The sequence below is a fragment of the Callorhinchus milii genome, unplaced genomic scaffold, assembly GCF_018977255.1.
Source record: "Callorhinchus milii isolate IMCB2004 unplaced genomic scaffold, IMCB_Cmil_1.0 Scaffold10, whole genome shotgun sequence".
NCBI classification, from domain to species: domain Eukaryota; kingdom Metazoa; phylum Chordata; class Chondrichthyes; order Chimaeriformes; family Callorhinchidae; genus Callorhinchus; species Callorhinchus milii.
Genome location: NW_024704751.1, coordinates 16,054,114 through 16,072,404, shown reverse-complemented (window position 1 = coordinate 16,072,404; position 18,291 = coordinate 16,054,114). Strand labels below are relative to the sequence as shown.

The 18,291-nt window shown below is 48.2% G+C and overlaps 1 protein-coding gene across 1 annotated transcript; it reads left to right on the top strand.

Moving 5' to 3' along the window:
* Window positions 1-87: 87 nt before the first annotated feature.
* LOC103179545 (protein lin-28 homolog A) lies at window positions 88-16,635 on the top strand. The gene is made up of 4 exons (XM_042338609.1): window positions 88-97; window positions 918-1,090; window positions 12,261-12,445; window positions 16,011-16,635. Exons 1-4 carry the CDS (start codon window positions 88-90, stop codon window positions 16,363-16,365), a joined length of 723 nt encoding a protein of 240 aa, XP_042194543.1. The 3' UTR covers window positions 16,366-16,635.
* The last annotated feature ends 1,656 nt before the right edge of the window (window positions 16,636-18,291 follow it).

Here is an 18,291-nt window from a genome sequence, read left to right as displayed (position 1 = left end):
CTAACATACATATGAAACTTGCAAAGGCGGGAGTGTGCAAACAACCTCTCACAGCAACTCATCCCAAGATTAACACTTCATAGCAAGATGGCCGAAGGTTTTTTTTTGGGTGGGGGGGGAAGAGAGAGAGAGAGAGAGAGAGAGAGGAATGTCCTCTTCTTTTCCCTTTGAATTGTTCCTTTTATGTGTGTGTGTGTGTGTGTGTGTGTATGGGGGGGAGGGAGTGAGAGAGAGAGAGAGAGAGAGAGGGGTGGTGGTGGTGGGGGGGGGGGAGAGCTGGGGACCACTCATTGTTTTAAAATTTCCATTCTTTAGCACGGGAACCAACCCACCTCCTTTCTGAAGGGGGGGGAGGTTGTGGTGTTAGGATTTGATGTGTCCCTCCCCCTCTCTCCCTTTTATTTTAAGCGGCTCAGGGGACCAGCAGCAAGTTTGCAGGTTTTACATAGGAGGATTTTGCAATTCTAAACAGGGGGAGCATTTTTTTTTTTTTGCACACCCCCCCCCACACACACATCCTCCCCCTCTCACACACAAACCCCACCCCCCCACACACCCACACACACACACAACAACAACAGGAAAAAAGAAGCGAAAGGCGCTCAGTCAGAGGAAGCGGTGGTGGTGGGTTCCCAACACCGAAATGGGATCAGTATCTACTCAGCAATTTGAAGGTTGTGTCCCACACACACAACACACAACACACACATCGATTCTCCGTTAACATCGGGAGTGTTTCTCCGCCTTTGCTTAAGTTGGCGGAAAAGTTTTGCGGATTTAGAATTGCGATTTTTTTTTTAGGGGCTGTTGTCGCGATGCGATGGTTATGTATTTTTAATACGGTTTTTATTGCTGTTGTTTTTTTAAAAAATCTTTCTCTCTCCCTCTCTCTCTCTCTCTCTCTCTCCGGTGTGTAGCGGGTGCGGGGAAGTGCGGGGACCAGGAGCCCGGGGATAGCCCGCAATCGGCCGTCTCTTGCGGGGTCGGTCACTGCAAATGGTTCAACGTGCGGATGGGCTTCGGCTTCCTGGCGATGACCAGCCGGGAGGGGGCTTCCCTGGAGCCGCCTGTCGACGTGTTTGTGCACCAGGTAAGGCTCCCCGGCCTCTCGCCGGGAGGGAGGCTGTGTTTGCTGGGGATGATGCCCCGGGGATTTCTCGGTGTGGTTGTACCGTACGATTCACCCACCATCACCCCCCCCCCCCCCACCATCACCCCCCCCCCCACCATCACCCCCCCACATCACCCCCCCCCCTCACCCACCATCACCCCCCCTCATCCCCCACCCCCCCCCCCACCATCACCCCCCCACATTCCCCCACCATCACCCCCCCCCCCCCCCCCCCACCATCACCCCCCCACCACCGCACCACCATCACCCCCCCACCATCATTCCCCCACCATCATCCCCCCCCCACCATCACCCCCCCCCTCACCATCACCCCCCCCCCCACCCCCCAATCCCGACCCCCCCCACTCCGCTCCAAACCCATCTTTCCACTCACTGTAGTAACTGTCGGTCATCAATCGAAACTTACCGGATGGGTTATTTTATTTTATCGAAACGCCAAGCGATGTGTTTAATGAAATAAATCTTTACAGCTGCCGATCGTTGGCGTGTTTCACCTGTGTGGGGGGGGGGGGGGGGGGGGATGTGGGGAGGAAGAAGGTAAAAGCCACAGAAAGAGGAACCGCGAGAGAGATTGGAGTATCGATAAGGACATTGACAATTAATCGGCATTCACAGATTTTTTGCTTTGGGCGCAAGATTGATGGGGGGAAAAGATATTAACCCCCGGGGGTGTTTAGAGAGAGAGAGAGAGAGGGAGGGAGGAACTGAGAAGGGTTTTCAGTTCATTTTCTTGGTGGTGGGGGGAGGGTCCGGTCAGAAAGAGTTAACGTGGGTAACCCAGGCTATATTTTTTTGGGGGGAGGGAAGGGGAGGGTGTTGGGTTTTGCATTGTAACGCTTATTATTATTATTATTATTAGTAGTAGTAGTAGTATTTGTGTGAAATCACCATCCGTTTCCTTGGGGTTTTCCTCGTGTTCTTCTACGTGCGGGAAATGTTTCGTGGGATCGTGTTGATGGGGAGTGAACACGAGGGCGGGTTGTGGATGTCGAATTGAGCAACTTCTGTGTGTGTGTTTTTTGGGGTGTGGGGTGTGGGGGTGGGGTGTGTGGAGGGGGGGGAACAGCTTCCGATCCGGTTACATTCTCCTCTTTTTGAGCAATTTACAAAAATCTGCACTAACGACCAGGTCAATGGTAACAGTATTTACTCACTACAATAACACGGGCGCCTCTGTTTTAAAGCCCACAACTCCGAATTTATCGGTGGATCTGGGAATTGCAAACTCGCTGATCTCATGGATATTCTGGGAAAAAAAATTGTTGGGACACACGAACCGCGTGGAAACTCTCGACAGTTTACACGGTCAAATCCGATTTTTTTTGGGGGGGGAGTGGGGGAGGGCTGTAATTCATCACTTCAACATTATCAAACCGTTCGAGATGATGCTCAGCGCTCCCCCCCACCACCCCCACACCCCCACCCCCTCCCACCGACGCTCTGCTTTTAAACGAGAAGATCTTTTCCAATGATTTTGTGTTTTTTCTTTTAAGAAAAATATAAGAGTTTCTTTCCAATTAAAGAAAAAACAACAAACCAACGCGTTGGATCGATGGTTATGGAAAATTAAGGGGAAACACTGGGATGTTTTGTGAACTCGGGAACACTGCTGATTTTTTTTTCCAGGGGGTTGGGGAGGAGGAGGGTACGTGGAACTATCCCGTCTGGATTTTTACGCGTGAGATTACCTCTGCATTATATTTATTAATGTTAATTCCGAGTTGATTTCATGCCCTTTGAGAGGCACCGGAATGGGGTGTTTCATCACTCTCGGGGTCTGAATTATTTACATATAAATGCGCTCCGCTTAAGGCTATCGGACTGATAAGGGATGGAGGTAAAGTCTCTCCACAAGCATTCGCTATCCACTCCTGAGGGGGGGAAGGGGAGAGATGGAGAGAGAGAGAGGGGGGGAGAGAGAGAGAGGGAGGGGGAGGTAGAAGATTCCCCTTTTATGATCGTTCAAAAAAAACTTGCAAAAAAAAAAGTGCATTCAGATTGGAGAAAGTTACCAATTTAATTCAGTCAGTTAACAATGTGGTATAAAGTATATCTTTAATACTATTGCTATTTATTTGAGATAGAAATAGAGAGAGAGAGAGAGACCCATTGTGCCGATGGGGCTGAGTAATAAGCCAGAGTTGGTCAAGCGACATCTGACCCTGAGGCAGTTTGGGCTTTAACTGAGTGATTTCCTCCCCCCCCCCCCCCCCCAAAAAAAATAATAGTAGAAAAGAGAAAAAAAAACATTGGAAGTATGAATGACAAAAAAAGTGTGTGGGAAGGTTGGGTTGGGGGGGAGTGAGCGATGTCTCCCATATGGAAAAAGATTCTGGCTACGTTTCACCCTCGGGCTCAGTGCCTTCATTTTATTGTGGGGTTGGGTTGGGGTTGTGGGGTTGGGTTGGGGGTGGCGGGGGGGGGGGAGAGAGAGAGAGAAAGGGGGGGGGTATTGCTTTTTTTCCCCCGTGTGTTCATTTCAGGAGCAGAGAAAGAGAGAGAGGTAGGCTCGGTAAGATAGGGAGCTGGAAGGTCGGTTGCTCCTTGCGGAGCGTGTATTTATTTAGGAAAAGAAGCCGGAATGTGACGGTCTGTCAGAGGCGATATTCTTCAACATACGCGGTACAGTTTCTCCCAGAAAACGCAGTTCACTACACGTTACAGTGTATCCCGTGAAGCGCTTTGAGGCGTCTCAATGACCCGATGTTGCGCTCTCCTCAAATGCAACGGTTATTTATGATGACTGTGGGGATCAGAGATTGTTCAAGGTGATTCCAGAAGCGCATCAGTGACTTGAAATTACTCGTATCATTTGGGTCAGTGGTTAGCGCTCTCACCTCTCTCCAGTCGGAAGGTTGTGGGTTCAAGCCCCACATCGGGACTTGGAATCATGTAGTCTAAGTTGACACTGCAGTGGATTGCTGAGGGGGGGCCGTCCCTCAAATGTGACGTTAAACCAAGATCCTGTCAAAATGTTCAGGTGGACGTTAAAAATCTCTCCTGACACTATTCGAAAAGGGAAAGGAGTTCCTCCCGGTATCCCCCCCCCCACCCCCCAATAAAAATTGACCACTCACTCCGTGGCTGTGCGCAACTGACTGCTGCATATCGCCCACCAAACACACAGTCACTTCACTTCACAGTATATCCTGTAAGTGCTTTGAGATGTCTCGATGTTATAAGGCACTATATCGAATGTAAGGTTTATTATTGTTATTCCTCCCCCCACCCTTGCTTCAGAGTGAAGTGTCTTAAGATTGTCTTCTGTTTACTTTTCTTCTGCTGGATCCACTATGTCACTGTCAACTGTGGTAACTGTGCCCCGCCTGTTGTACAGTGAGGGATGTGGTATATGTCAGGGTGGTATATGAACATGTTACTCGAGAGATGTAGTATGTTGCAGTGTGGTATATCAATGTGTTACGATGAGGGGTGTGGGATATCGACATGCAAAATATCAGTGGAGTGGAGCCTGGTAGAATGCCTCAATATCAGATCAATGCTCCCAACTCATGGTCAAGCCTTATCTATAAACATGGAGAATGGCTTGTGGGAGGGATGGAGGGATGCACTGTCTGTTGCAGAGATCGCTGTATTTACTGCTTCTGGTTTCTTGCAGTATTACAACAACTTGCATTTAATACAGCGTCTTCATGCGGGGTAGTGTCCTGGAGTGCTTGTAAGAGCAATAAGTTGAAGGGCAGAGATAATAATAAGATTTGAGTTGGTAAGATGGTTTTCAGTGACTGGTTTCCCAGTTTAGATGGTTCAGTTCGAGATTCACAAATGTATTTATAAATGGCGAATTCCCAGCATTTCTGACTCACGCAAGCTGGAATGTGCTCCATTAAAACTATGCAAATTAGACCCGATTGAGAGATTTTGTCTCATCTCAATCATCAGCAATTCTGTTTGAGGAGGGACATGTTGTTTGTGTTCCGGGGCTCTCTGATTTGTGGTATTTCTGAATGGTCATTCGTTTCATGGTTGTTTGTCAGACATAGCTGTGAGCAAATTGGCTGCCACATTTGCCCACAAAAGTCACTACACTTTACAGTGCATCTGCCCTGATGTGAAAGGAAGGTGCTGTATCAAATGTAAAGATTATTATTGTTATTAATGGGAATCCTTAACATGGAATCTGTTGTGCAAATGGACTCCTTTCTGGTATCCAGAAATACATTGTGTTAGTACAGTACCCCAATCTGATCTATTTTTAAAGCGGAGTTTCCTTGGATTAATGGGAATTAATGAATTCTATAAGAAATAACCCAATATATTTTCAGTCCAGCTCATCAAGTCTAGACTGGTGCTAGCTCCTCCACTGAAGCTAAAACTAATTTCACTGCTCTTTCCTCTATTTTCCAATTGTCTTTTGATATTTTACAGAATTGATATTCATTGAGCTACATTGCTGAGTTCCTTGAATGTGGCTTTCAAGGAAATAGCAAGGCTTTGTGAGTTGAATGACATCCTGTGTTGGAAATTCTTGCTCTCTGGTTGGAAGCCTCAAAGCAAATATCATCAATGTTTGTACTCGGCCATGAAATTCAAGCCCCACATTGTGACTTTGAGCCCGCAGTCCAGGCTGGCATTCCGGCACAGTACGGGGGTGGGGTGGATGTGTTGCAAGGTCGGAGTTTCCATCAATTGGATGATGGGATTAGAATGGAGTGCTCCAGTAGGGAGTGAAACCAGCATGGACGTAATGGACCAAATGGTATACGTGTTCTGTGATCTACAGACAGAGGTTTCTGAAACAAAATGATGGGATCTAAAATTAAATCACAATCCAAACTGATGCAAAAAAAATCTTTCAACACATCTCCTGATCTCCTCTAGCCCAACGTCCTCTCTTACCCTGAATGCACCTATCTTGATCTTTAACTCTACTGTTGTCACTCTTCATTCAATCTGGCTTCCTGCTGACCTCAATTTGCCGTATAATCTTTTTCTCAGACCTGATTCCAGTCAATCCAGTGCCAACCTCCTTTCTAGTTCCTTAATGCTCGTAACACCTTTCTGATAGAACCTTTTTGAGGTTATTCTGATATTTATTCGTGGACAGTGATGCCGCTCTTTCTTCGTGGGCGGTAGGATCTTTCCAATGTTCCTCGCACACGACTCTCCTCTCTTAACCAGCGTCAAGATAGATACTTTCTGGGAAATGGGTGGTGCGGGGGTCAGTGAAGTGTCAATTCTCCAAGGCTGAATGGGGAGATTCACTTTGAACATTTACATAAAGTTAACAGCAAAGTGAAAGAGGAAAAAGAGAACACAGGTTACCTAATGACTTTACAACAGGAACAGTCCTGAATGGGCACGCAGCAGGGGGCGGCCAGGGCTGAGGGTGGGGGCTTTTATCTCCCCTTTACTTAATCAGTCAAAGATTTCCTTCTCAACAACTTACTAAACGCGTAAATTACCCATGTGAAGATCCTGGAATTGTTAAAACTATTGAGGCTGCTGCTAACGTGGAGCCGTTGATCTAGAAGCTAACACACACAGCTCCTTGCCCCTCTGCGCGCTTATCACCTCCACTTGTCCCAATTCTCCTGCTCTTTGCCATTTCCCAAGGCGATGCTGATGTTTGGCTCTCATTTCCTCCATCCCACTGCCGGTGCCCCGGATTTGGACACTAACGCTCTCTGGGTCTCTCTCCAAACTTATCCTCTTCCGTATCTTAAAACCCCATCCATTTTTACTTAAACTCACCCCCCACCCTCCCATATCGATTCTCTGTGATAATGTTGGCTTTATAAAGTGCTTGGAGACAGAATCTTACCAAGATTTTTGCAGTGAAATTCTGCATTCGCACAGCACCTGCTTCCCAAAGCCTTAATAAGTGTGGTGAACACTGAGCAGAAGAAAGGGAGCATTTAAATAAAGTTGACCAAAGGCACTTATAATATCGTCAAACCACAACACTTGTAGAGTATTAAACCATTCACCTGATTTCACATTGGGTTCTCTCCTTAGAACTTTGAATTCATTTTCTCTCTCTCTTCCCCACTTCGCCCCATGACTTTAACTTGGGGTGTTCCTAGGTACGACACCTTCTCTCCCCCACCCCAGGAATAAATCCGCTGAGTAACTGGGTAGCATGCAGACTGTTAACTCAATGATCTTAGTCGTTCAATCCATATTGTGCTGTCGTAGTGGGTGCATTGCTATGGAAGAAACACTTAACATGAGGTGAGGTGGAAAGCATCCAGGTCAGACCAACCCTCCCCCCATCAGAAGCTACCAAGTTCCTTATCTCCCCAGTCCTGCTGTGAGCAAAGACCAGCTTCTCCCTCAGGAGGTGATTTTTTTTTGGGGGGTGGACAATAGAACAGACAGGACAAGCACATCACTTGGCATTTACGTGGTGTCCTCATACATCTTCCTGGGGTGGGGGGGGAGGAAAAATAAGGAAAAAAAGGTAATTTTGCAGATGGGAGAGTGGGGTTTTATGGGAAGCACATGTAATAAGAGATCATTTGGGGAGGGGGTGGGGGTTGCTTTAATGAAGTGTGCCAGGATTGGTTGATATTTACCTCCCCCTCCTCTGACCGTTTCTGAAACACACGTGTGGTGTGTGTGTAATCCAAGAAAGGCGAGCCCACTGGCCAGCTAAAAGCTTTCATAAGAGTTTAATTATCTCGGCCCTTCCGTTCCCAGGCTGGCTTTGATAGAATTACTGATTGTCCAGTTGGAGTCTGGCCTGATGGGCAAAGCACTTGAAGAATTTGGCAGCGAGAGACCCAGAGTGACTGACCAACCACTTTGTTCTTATCTCCTGGGTCCAAACACGGAGCAGGCTCTGGCTGGCTTGTTTGGACCACCCATCACCCTAGTCACTGGATACCTCCAGTTATATGGGGCCAGGGTTAGCCTGGGAATTGCTCAGAGGAGCTGAATGGGTTGGAGGATGGGGGAGGGGCTCGAGTGACTGAGGGGCTTCAGTGACTGAGAGACCCTCATTGATAAGCATTTAGGCTGATCAGTTTCAAGAGTCATTCATTCATTCATTCATTCACTGAAAACGTTTTTGATGTGCAGCCTTAAATTATCTTGCTCTCCTGACTTGGGGAGGGGGCTCTTTTCCCTCTCCAACACCCCCCAGACTTTTGAGGGGAGGGAAGCTATACTGGTGGCAACCCCCCCCACCCAAGAGAGTGGAGGAGAGATTGGCGACTTTAGGGTTGGGGAGAGGGAGGCCTCCAGGATTGGTGCTCCCCCCCCCCCCCCTCAAAGTACAGGCGCCCCTTCTTGGGAGGAGAGGCTCTGCTAATCTCCTCCCTCCTTTCCCAGCTTCCTTCCAGGAATCCCTTGGTTTCTTAATTAAGATATCCGTTAAGAAATAGCGCAAAATGACTCCCCGTTTGCAGGGCTGTGTGACAGGACGTCAGCGCAGAGAGATAGAGAACAATCTGTGAAATGCATCCCAGGAAGTGCGGCTTCCTGTGGCTGCGGTCAGATAGATAGAGGTGGAGGCGACAACTGGAGCATCAGCATCAGGTATTGCAGTTGATGCGAGGTGTGGGGTATCTCCTCCCCCCTCCCCCCTGGGGAACCCCCACCGCTCGTTCCCCTCCCCCCACCCTGGAACCTTGCTCCTCTCCTCTCCCCGACCGCCCGGAACCCTGCTCCTCCTCCCCCACCACCGGGAACCCTCCTCCTTTCCCCATCCACAGAACCCTCCTCCTCCTCCCCCCCCCCCCCCCCCCACCCAACCGCCGCTCGGAACCCGCCTCCCCACTCCCCCCCACCCCTCCTGTGCAGCTGTTAATACCATGAGGAGAGTTTGGGGATTGCATCCAGTTAATTGCAATGGGATTGATCCGCATCACCAGGTGACAGGAGTGGGGGTGATGTTCACTGGCTGCTTCTCGCACCATATGCTGAACAATTCAATCCCGGGCCTTATATTAGCGTTATCTCTTCCCACCCCCTTCCCCTCCCCCAGACCCATTTACCCCGAGCCGCTGTCCTCTGCGGCCCTAATACAGACCAGACCTGCCTGCCTCTCTGTCTCTCCTGGGGGCTTTGTTCTCTCCCCCTCCTCCACATCCCCCACCCCCCCAACAATCACTTCCCCTCCCCCTCACACATTAGTGGGATTCTCTTTTGCTTTGATCTTCTGCTCTTAAAGAGACAGCGCAGCTTGTGTTTAATGCCCCGAACACTGCACCAATGATTCATCTCCAGCACGCATTTCATATTTTTTTTTCACACGACTGTGATTTACTCCGGATCGTCCAAAACATACACCTTACACCTAGATTTATATTATTCCGAGTCTGCTTCGTGTCCCGACTGGACATTGATAGATTCTGTCAGGAATTGGTTGCTCAGAAATCTGGATATTGCTTGTGAATTGTTAACGCGCAAAAAAATGACCCCATTCCCAGTACAATGGACTCCAGGAATGAATAACCCCCACACCCCTGCTCCCTGACTGCCTCAGTCGGTGACTGCAGTGATATGTTAGTGTCTGCCCAGCTGATCTAAAGAACCAACAAGGTGTGACAGTCGCTTTTGAATTCAACTCAGAGCAGGTAACCAGCTTTTTTCCGTATTATCTGCTCAGTCCTTTCCTCCCCATGCTTCTCAGCCATATTTATCCCCAAAAGGACTTCTGCATAGTATAAAAAGAGAATGTGCGTGTATGAATATGTGCCAGAGAGTTTGAGTGTGTGTGAAAGTGTATGGATGTATATGTGCAGTTGAGAGCGTGTGTGTATGAATGCGTATGAGTTGTTTCCTCTCGGGGGGAGCGTGTCTCGGGCTGTGTGAGGGCCTATATGTGGCTTGTGTCTGCCACTGTGAGCGCTTTGGCGACCAGCCTTTGGCAGAGCTGCTTGTTGGGAAAAGATTTCTGGTCTGTGATTCTTTCTTGTAGCATCAGGACAGCTAATCCTGATTGGAGCTGGCAGCTGATACAATCGTGACTCTTGGAAGGCTCGTGAGGATCCCCTTAGGCCGGTGGCAAACCGGACGCAGCCCTGAGGGTCGCTGAGGTCCTCACCCACTCACTCACTCCTTCCTCGTAATGAATTAGCATTTGTTTCTCAATTCATTGATTGGCTCTTTCAGCTTCTTTGTTAAGGAACAAAATCGCATTCTTTCCACCTGAAAGTGTGAACCTGGGATGGTTCTATCTCACCTGCTGAACCCCTGGCCATCATGTGGACTCAAGTCACCGAGTGCAAGTCTTGCCCGCTATCTTTCATTCCCAGGAGTCAAATCCGTGACTCTTTTAAGATTTTTTTTATCAATCCAAACTTCCAATGGCAAATCTTTAGTGTGCTGAAATAGATAGGTGGGGAGGGGGGGAGGGGAGAATGGAAGGAAAGAGGAGGGGTCTGCAGTGATTAAGAAGGAAATTTATCACAATCCACAATCCCCCTCCCTCCCCCCACACCTGTTATCAAGGTATTTAGAGAGTTATGGGGGTATAACTTCACATCCCCATCCCCCGCTCTAGGTTAGGCAGCGAGGGGAGGATTGCCCATTCCTTGCTGTGAAATGTGACCTCTCCTCTGTGAGCAAGGCGGAACAAATAGCTTACAGACCACTGACATCCCGAGTGGACCTGGAACCTTTATTATCCCAGCGCCTTGGGACGTCCTCCTGACGTGAAAGGCCCTATACAAATGTAATCTTGTTATTTAATGGGAGGTGTTGTTCCAACCACACCAAGTTGATGGGGAAGCTTGAAAGTTGAAACAGTTTGTGCTTTGTTTTTTTAGGTGGGTGGGGGGGGGGAAAGGAGGGATTAGCGACTGTCCCACGGGACAAGGGGCTACCAGGGCAGAGGGGGAAGGATGTTTAAGGTCTGACTTCCCTTACCTCTGTATGAGGGTGTTCAAACCCCAGGCCAGGGTCCAGGCTGATGCTCCAGTGTGTCCCAGATAAATAGGTTCAGAGTGCCTTATCCAACTCCCACCCCTTTAGAAATCTTCCACATGGTGTGTGTGTGTGTACAGGGAAGACTTTACACCACAGGTTTGAAACAAGGATTAGAATGTGTTTGCCTCTGCTTCTCAATTGTTGTCCGTTTTTCCCTCCTCTTCCCCGCCCCCCCCCCCACCCCACCTCCCCACAACTCACCACTCTAGTCTACTCCACACCAAAAAGATATTTCAGGAATGCTCAAACCGTAACCGTGCTTCCAGTCCTGACTGCCCAGCATTCAGTACAGAGGCTTGACCAGATATGCTCATTTAAAGCAGTCAGAAAATTGACCAGAGGGCCATGGTGGTGGGGGGGGGGAGAGGCTCCGAGAGGTGTCTGGATGTGTGGAGCCTGTATGATAGATGGGACCTGAGAGTTGAGGATCCAGAGACAAGCAGCTCCTTCCCTGTGGCTCTCCTCTGCCCTGCCCTTTGTTTCCTGTTTGTTCTTTCATTGGCGTCCCAGGCAGATTACTGCTCTCCACGATGGCTCAGAGATCAAGCTACTGGCGTGAGGACCCACCACAAAGAGAAAAGCAAACCCACCCCATCCCCCTCGTTGTGCATCAGCGGCTGTAATTTCTCCAAACTTTTCCTTAATTATTTTCTCTCAGAATTAGTAGTTTCACTTGGACAGAAAATGCTTTGAAAATGTACTTTTTTAAAAAAATAAAGTGAGGTGCGGGTGGGAATGTGAAACACTCTGCCCCAGACCAGAGTCCCTTGATTTCTTTACACAGGGACAAGATTGATGCTCCAAAAATGAGGAATATTAAAGAGAATGTAGGGAGTGAGCGAGCAGGGCCGAGAGATGAGAATAGGCAGTTCTAGTTGAGAAAAAACACCCAACGCAGGTAGTAGTGAGTGAAAGAGAGAGAGAGTGGTAGTTGTTTGTGTGTGGGGGGAGGGGGTTTGAGGGATTTATCACTGAGCACATTCTCTGGCTTTCCAAATGCCACCCACTCATCAAGTCTTTTACTGTATACGGGGTGGGGGGGGCAAGCTTCCAGTCTGACTTTGCGGGTGAGTTGGACTTTTCTGTGTGTAAGCTGGCTGCTGTGTTTGCCCACAAATACACTGTCAGTACACGTGCCATCCAATGGCGTGTGAAATACTTTGAGAGTTGCTGGATGTCTTGGCATTGCGGTCTGGTGGCTGATTTTGCTCTTCTGTGCTATTTTTTCCAGAGCAAGCTTCACATGGACGGGTTCCGGAGCCTGAAGGAGGGGGAGCCTGTGGAGTTCACATTTAAAAAATCCTCCAAAGGCCTGGAGTCGCTCCGGGTGACCGGCCCCGGGGGTAGCTCGTGCGTCGGGAGTGAGCGGAGGCCTAAAGGGAAGAATGTGCAAAAGCGAAGACCAAAGGGAGATAGGTGAGGAGAGAATATCAGACTTTGTGTCAATTCGCTCTATCCACAACTGTTTGTAGGACACTGCTGTGTGGAATTGGCTGCTGCATTTTCCCTACAAAAGCGCTTTGAGACGCCTAGAAGATGTAGTTTAGTGGTTAGAGCACTAGCCTCGCTAGCGAGAGGACCTGGGTTTGATCCCCAGCCGGGCGAAATGTTGGGCAAGTTTCCTTACTCCACACACCTCTGTTTACCGAGCAGCAAGTAGAAACCAGGTTGTTAGTCGATTGGTGGATCGCTTTTCTGGGGGTAATAATTCCTTAAAAAAATAATAATTTGGTCACTCAATCTACGACTGTTTTTAGGGGACACTGCTGTGGGCAATTGGCTGCGTGTTTCACCCACAAAATATACAGTCAATTCACTTTACAATATATTCTGTGAAGTTATTCGAGAGGTCTGGAAGACATGATAAGGCACTATATCAAATGCAAGGATTATATCAAATGCAAGGGTTATTATTAACTCCTTCTCTGACACTGACTGTTTCATTCCAACTAGGCTCAGTCATAGCAGTGTCACCTTTGGGTCGCAAGGGCTCCAGCCTTAGGCTAATATTCTGGGTTCTGTACTGGGGGAGGGAGGGCTACATTGTACAAGGAATCATTTTACGATGTTAACCCAAGGTCCTGTTTATCTGTTCAAAAGGGCATTAAAAATCCCAATGCTATGATAGTGATGGTGGTGGGGTGGAAAAGACGAGGGAGTTTCTCCCATAAAATCCTGGCTTTGTGGCTGGATCCCGCCACTGGCAGTAAATACCATACCTGTGAGGCTTTTACTGTTAAACTGAGGAATAAGTGCCTTGGGACATCCTCCTGACATTGCAGTTGCTAAACAAATGCAATTTGTTGTTGTTGAGACCATGATCGGAGCAGGTAAATTTGAAGGATTGGGTTAGAGGTTCCATGTGTAAATCACCTTTTTCTTTTTAAATGTCTACAAACAGTTGAAATTCAGCCCTAATTCTCAGCTAATTGAATATTCAATAGTTTCCTGGCAGGAGATACTGCTTATCTCCTCACCCATTTCTCTCCCCATCCCCCCATGCATTCCTCTCTCTCTGCCGGGTGGAGGGGGGGGTGTGGGGGGGTCTCTCTGTGACAGAAGTCTGGATGTAAGCAGATCTTTTGTCTCCGAGTGCACACCCCCCGCTGCTCACAGTGACTGGCATTTCTCAGTGTTCGGCCCGGCTGGGTGGTCACTCAAATCCTGCCCCCTGCTGGTGACCTGATGAACATGCAAATAGAAGTAAGGGGCACAGCGTCCTCAGAGTGTGGTCTCTGGCTTCGGGGCGTTTGTGAGCTAAACGAGGAGAAGCTATTTCCATTGGACGGTGACTCGTTAACGAGGGCATCCATTTAAGATCCCCCCCACCCCCCCCCACCAAAAGATGTTTTAGCACAGAGTTAAAGCATGGAACATGGACATGGAACACCTGAGCTGAAGGAGAACCTTTTGAAAGAGAGTTGGACCAATGCTTGAAAAGGGAAAATATAAAGTGTTTGAGTAAAAGGAACTGAATGATAATTTTCAGTGTATGTACAGTAACTCCTGGCAATGTAGCTGTGAGCTCAAATCCCTCAACGTGGGGGCTCGAACCCGCAACTTTCTGACCCGCAGTTGAGAGTGCAAACATCAAACATGCCATGCTGACTGGTAAAAACAAAACATTTTATTTTAGAAATAATTGATAGCAAATAATCAATAATCTTATTACAACGTTCGGTCTGATTGATTCCCATTCAATATTTGAATGATGATAGAGGTGGTGTGATTGATTGATCCATTGATTGAGCGAGTGAACCCCAGTTCTAGCCCCTCTTGTGTTTATTTACCATTTAAAGCTCATGAATTATTTACGCAGCGCGACTGAAGTCGCGGCTGCAAAGGTCGGGAGGCAGTTGAAATGAGCTTCATTGCTTGTGTTTCATATTCCTGTTAGCTTTGTGGTTCCATTTACCTTGAGATGAGACATTAAACTGAGGTTCCGTCTGCCTGTTCCGATCCTAAAGATCCTATGACACTAATCCAAAAGAGAAGTTTCTCCCGGTATCCTGGCTGACATTCCCACAAGTATAAAAATTGACCACTCACTCCATGACTATTTGTAGGAAGTTGCTGTGTCCAAATTGACTACCGCATTTTGCCCACAAAACAGTTAATTTAACAGTGTATCCCGTGAAACACTTTGAGACCTCTCAACGACGTGATAAGGCACTATATCAAATGCAAGGGTAATTATTCCTGCAGGTGTGCTGGGAGTCATACATGTGTGTGCATATAAATGTGTGTGCAGGTGTGTGTGCAAGAAGCAGGGTGAGAATCCAGTGAAATGAATCTCACAACTGAAAGACTATCAGAAAAGGAATGTGCTTTGTTCAGAGGTTCCTGGTTAGCGAATAAAAATGGGAATCCGGGTGGGGTGGGGGGAGGGGGCTGCTTTGGTGTGAATGGAGCTTTGGTGACGAGGCCCCGTGAGTCCTATGTGATCGGGGTGGGGGTCGCTATTGAAACGTGTGAGGTATTGAACAAAGCTGGGTCAGTGTCCTGCACAGTGCCTGTGGCAGCAGCGGTGGTTGTGTGTGATGTCAGGAAGTGTTAGGGAGCTGTGGCAGCCTCCAGCTAATGGAGTGACATTGCCCCCTCCTGTGACAGACTGGCCATTGAGCAGCGTTCCAATTAAAGGGATCTTTGCACGAACAGTACACTTTATGCATTTAATGAGGCTGTATACCTTTTTAATGAGCTTTGATCCTGTGTGTTCAGACTACTTGCACACAAGAATGAACTGCATTTCCCCTCTTGTCTTCCCCACCCCGATCCACCCCTCCAATGGATCGCCAGTGTATTGGGTTAATTAAACCAACACCTGACAGTTCGAACACTGCTAAAAGGAGCTGATTTAATCCCTGTTCTTAGTCTGTATCACTCGGGCACGTTCTCTCTTCGTCCGTCCCTCGCCTTGTCCTATTGGGGCGTAGTGTTTAATGCGCTTGCCTCATGAGTGACAGGACCCGGGTTAGATTCCTAGGGAGGGTTAAACCTCATGCATGTTTCCTTACTCCACAAGTCTCACACTTCTGTTTACCTAGCAATAAGGAGGAACCAGGTTATTAGTTAATTGGCGGATCGCTTTCCAGTGGTAATGTTCTCTCTCCCCCTACCCCCCTCCCCACCCGAATTTGTTTTTTAATTATTTGGTTACTCATTCCATGACTGATTGTGGGACACTGTTGTGTGCAATTGGCCACTACGGTTCACCCAAAAAATGCACAGTCAATCCATTTTATAAATATTCTGTGAAGCACTTTGAGAAGGCTCAGCGATGTGAAAGGCGCTGTATTAAATGTACAGCTTTTTATTATCTCTTTTCCTCCTCCACCGACTGAATTTAACAATTTTTGACAACCTTGTGATCCCGACATGAGTGTGATTGGCCTCGGTGGGCAGGAGGTGGTCCCACATGGAGCTGTGAGAGGTGATGTTTTGAATGCGGGCCCTGATGCCTCTGTCTTTATTTTGTCAGGTGCTATAACTGTGGGGGTCTGGATCACCACGCCAAGGAATGTAAGATGCCCCCACAGCCAAAGAAATGCCATTACTGCCAAAGTATTACCCACATGGTGGCAAACTGCTCGGTCAAAGCTGCCCAGCTCCAGCCGGCTGGCAGCGCTCAGGGAAGACCGGACAGCAAGCCCCCAGCAAGCCCCCAACCCACTGCCTCGCACAGTCCCTCCCCGACCCTCGAGGAGGAGACGGAGCAGCACTCGGAGGCCCCATCTCCAGAATGTTCCGAGACCCCACAGCAAGAAGCCTCCTCTGCTGCTGTGGCCGAGGAGCAGAGCAGAAGAGGGTCGGGCGAGCAGAGACAGGAGACCTGAGGGCTGTTGACGCTGGCGCCACATTCAGGGATTGGGAAACCGGCACCTCAGCTGCTGAGGTCACCACCCCAGCATCTTGCTATCTAACCAAAGACTTTCATCATGAAATTAACTACTTCTCATTTATTTTCCCCCCCTCCCACCCCAATAGAATTTGGACAGTTCCCCTCTGTACAGCATACTGAAACACTGGACTCTTATCTTGATCCAACCCAACCATCATCCCTTCTTGAAGCCAAAGACTCCATTGTCAATCATGTTTCTTCCCCTTGTTCTTTATATACTTTTATCTTCTCCAAGGCTGGGGTCTAGTGGCACAGGATGGAGTGATTCCTTTTTCTCATATCTTAAGATCTTTTTTTTGTTGCAATTTATTCAAAAAAAATCTCCTTTCAGACCAATCTCAAAAGTTCACGCACCTGGGCACCCAACCCATGACCATTTAATTTTGAGTCTTCCCACCCAGTGCCCAGGAGAGAGGTATACCAATTGTGTCCCCTCCTGTCTGTGCCCTGTAACACAACGCTGTCACTCAGCCCCTGGCTACGAGGAGAAGTCATGTCATGTAGCATTAAACCCACTCCTAACAGTTCAGCATGTCCTGGGCAGTAAAGGTGAGCTGAAATTTTCACTGTTTCATAGCGTGTCACTTGTGCTAATTGGGAGTGGGTTATGAAACATTGCAAATTTCACCCCCTTTTGTCTTTAGAGCTGAATTATTTGTGGAGTAACCACATCCTCTCCCAACAATTGAATGGTTCCTCTACATCAGTTCTCGGAGCAAGTCAAGCGATAATCCCTCTCCTTTTCCTACCGATGTCCACATGTCACTGGAGTTTAGGAGATATCTGAACCACTTTATACAGTTACACTGTGAATCTCAATCCCAGCATCTGCGTTGAAGGGAATGATGAGCAAAGCAATGTTGTGGGGGTGCTGCTGATCTCAGATGGGTGAATTTCTTACCGTTAATGAATGTAATAAGGTGTGCATTATCCCAGGTACAGAGGTTGGATAACGCATGCCTGCCAGCTAAACCCAGTGTAAGAAGGATTCACCAAAGCCCATTTTTCTAGAATTAGCCCCAATGCTTTGCGACCAGATATCAAAATGACTGGAGGGTTGTGTATGCACCTCCAGGTGACCAACTAACTTTTTGTTGGCTGTTTACAACATGGGATATTTTATCCAAAGTGGTGTACTTTTTCTGCTCAAGTTCCAATCCCTGTAGGGGGCAGGGAATTCTTTTTCTTTTTCTCTCTCTCACTGCCCCTCTTGAGTCTCTCGAGAAATCTGGGTGGGGGGTGGGGGCTGTGCTTATGGACTTCTCAAAGGTTTTTCTGCACCCCCCCACCCTGTATTTGGGTCGCATTTTAGATGTTGCTTGATAGCTCCCAGTAGGGAGGAGTATGACCGAGCAGAAATGAAGATATGAACATTCCCCATGCATTGAGTTGCTGAACGTCTGACCCTCTCACCAGGGATAGGAGTTTACAAATGAAGTTTTCAGGCATCTCACCTCTTCTCTTCTCCCCCCCCCCCACCCCCGACCCTGCCCCCATGGCAATCGGCAATATGTGACAGAGAGCGAATGTAGAGCCACTGTGAAATGTGTGAAGATTTATTCAATCATCTCATAAGACAATCCCCCGCCCCCACCCGCCGCCGGCAAAACTTGTTTCTTCACTATCCCAGAATCCTGCCTTTCAATATTTGGGTTTTATTGATCGGCGATGTCGTGGTCACGAACGGCAGGTCATTTGCTGTTGGTTCCCTTACCCCTCTCCCCCCCCCCCCCCCCATCCCTGTTTATACCCAGCTATAGTGTGTAAGGTATCTGTTATTGATTGGTTACAGTATATGCAATGTTAAAAGCCCGTGTGTGTTGCAGAGCAGTCGCAATCACATATGCAACAATTACCAGAG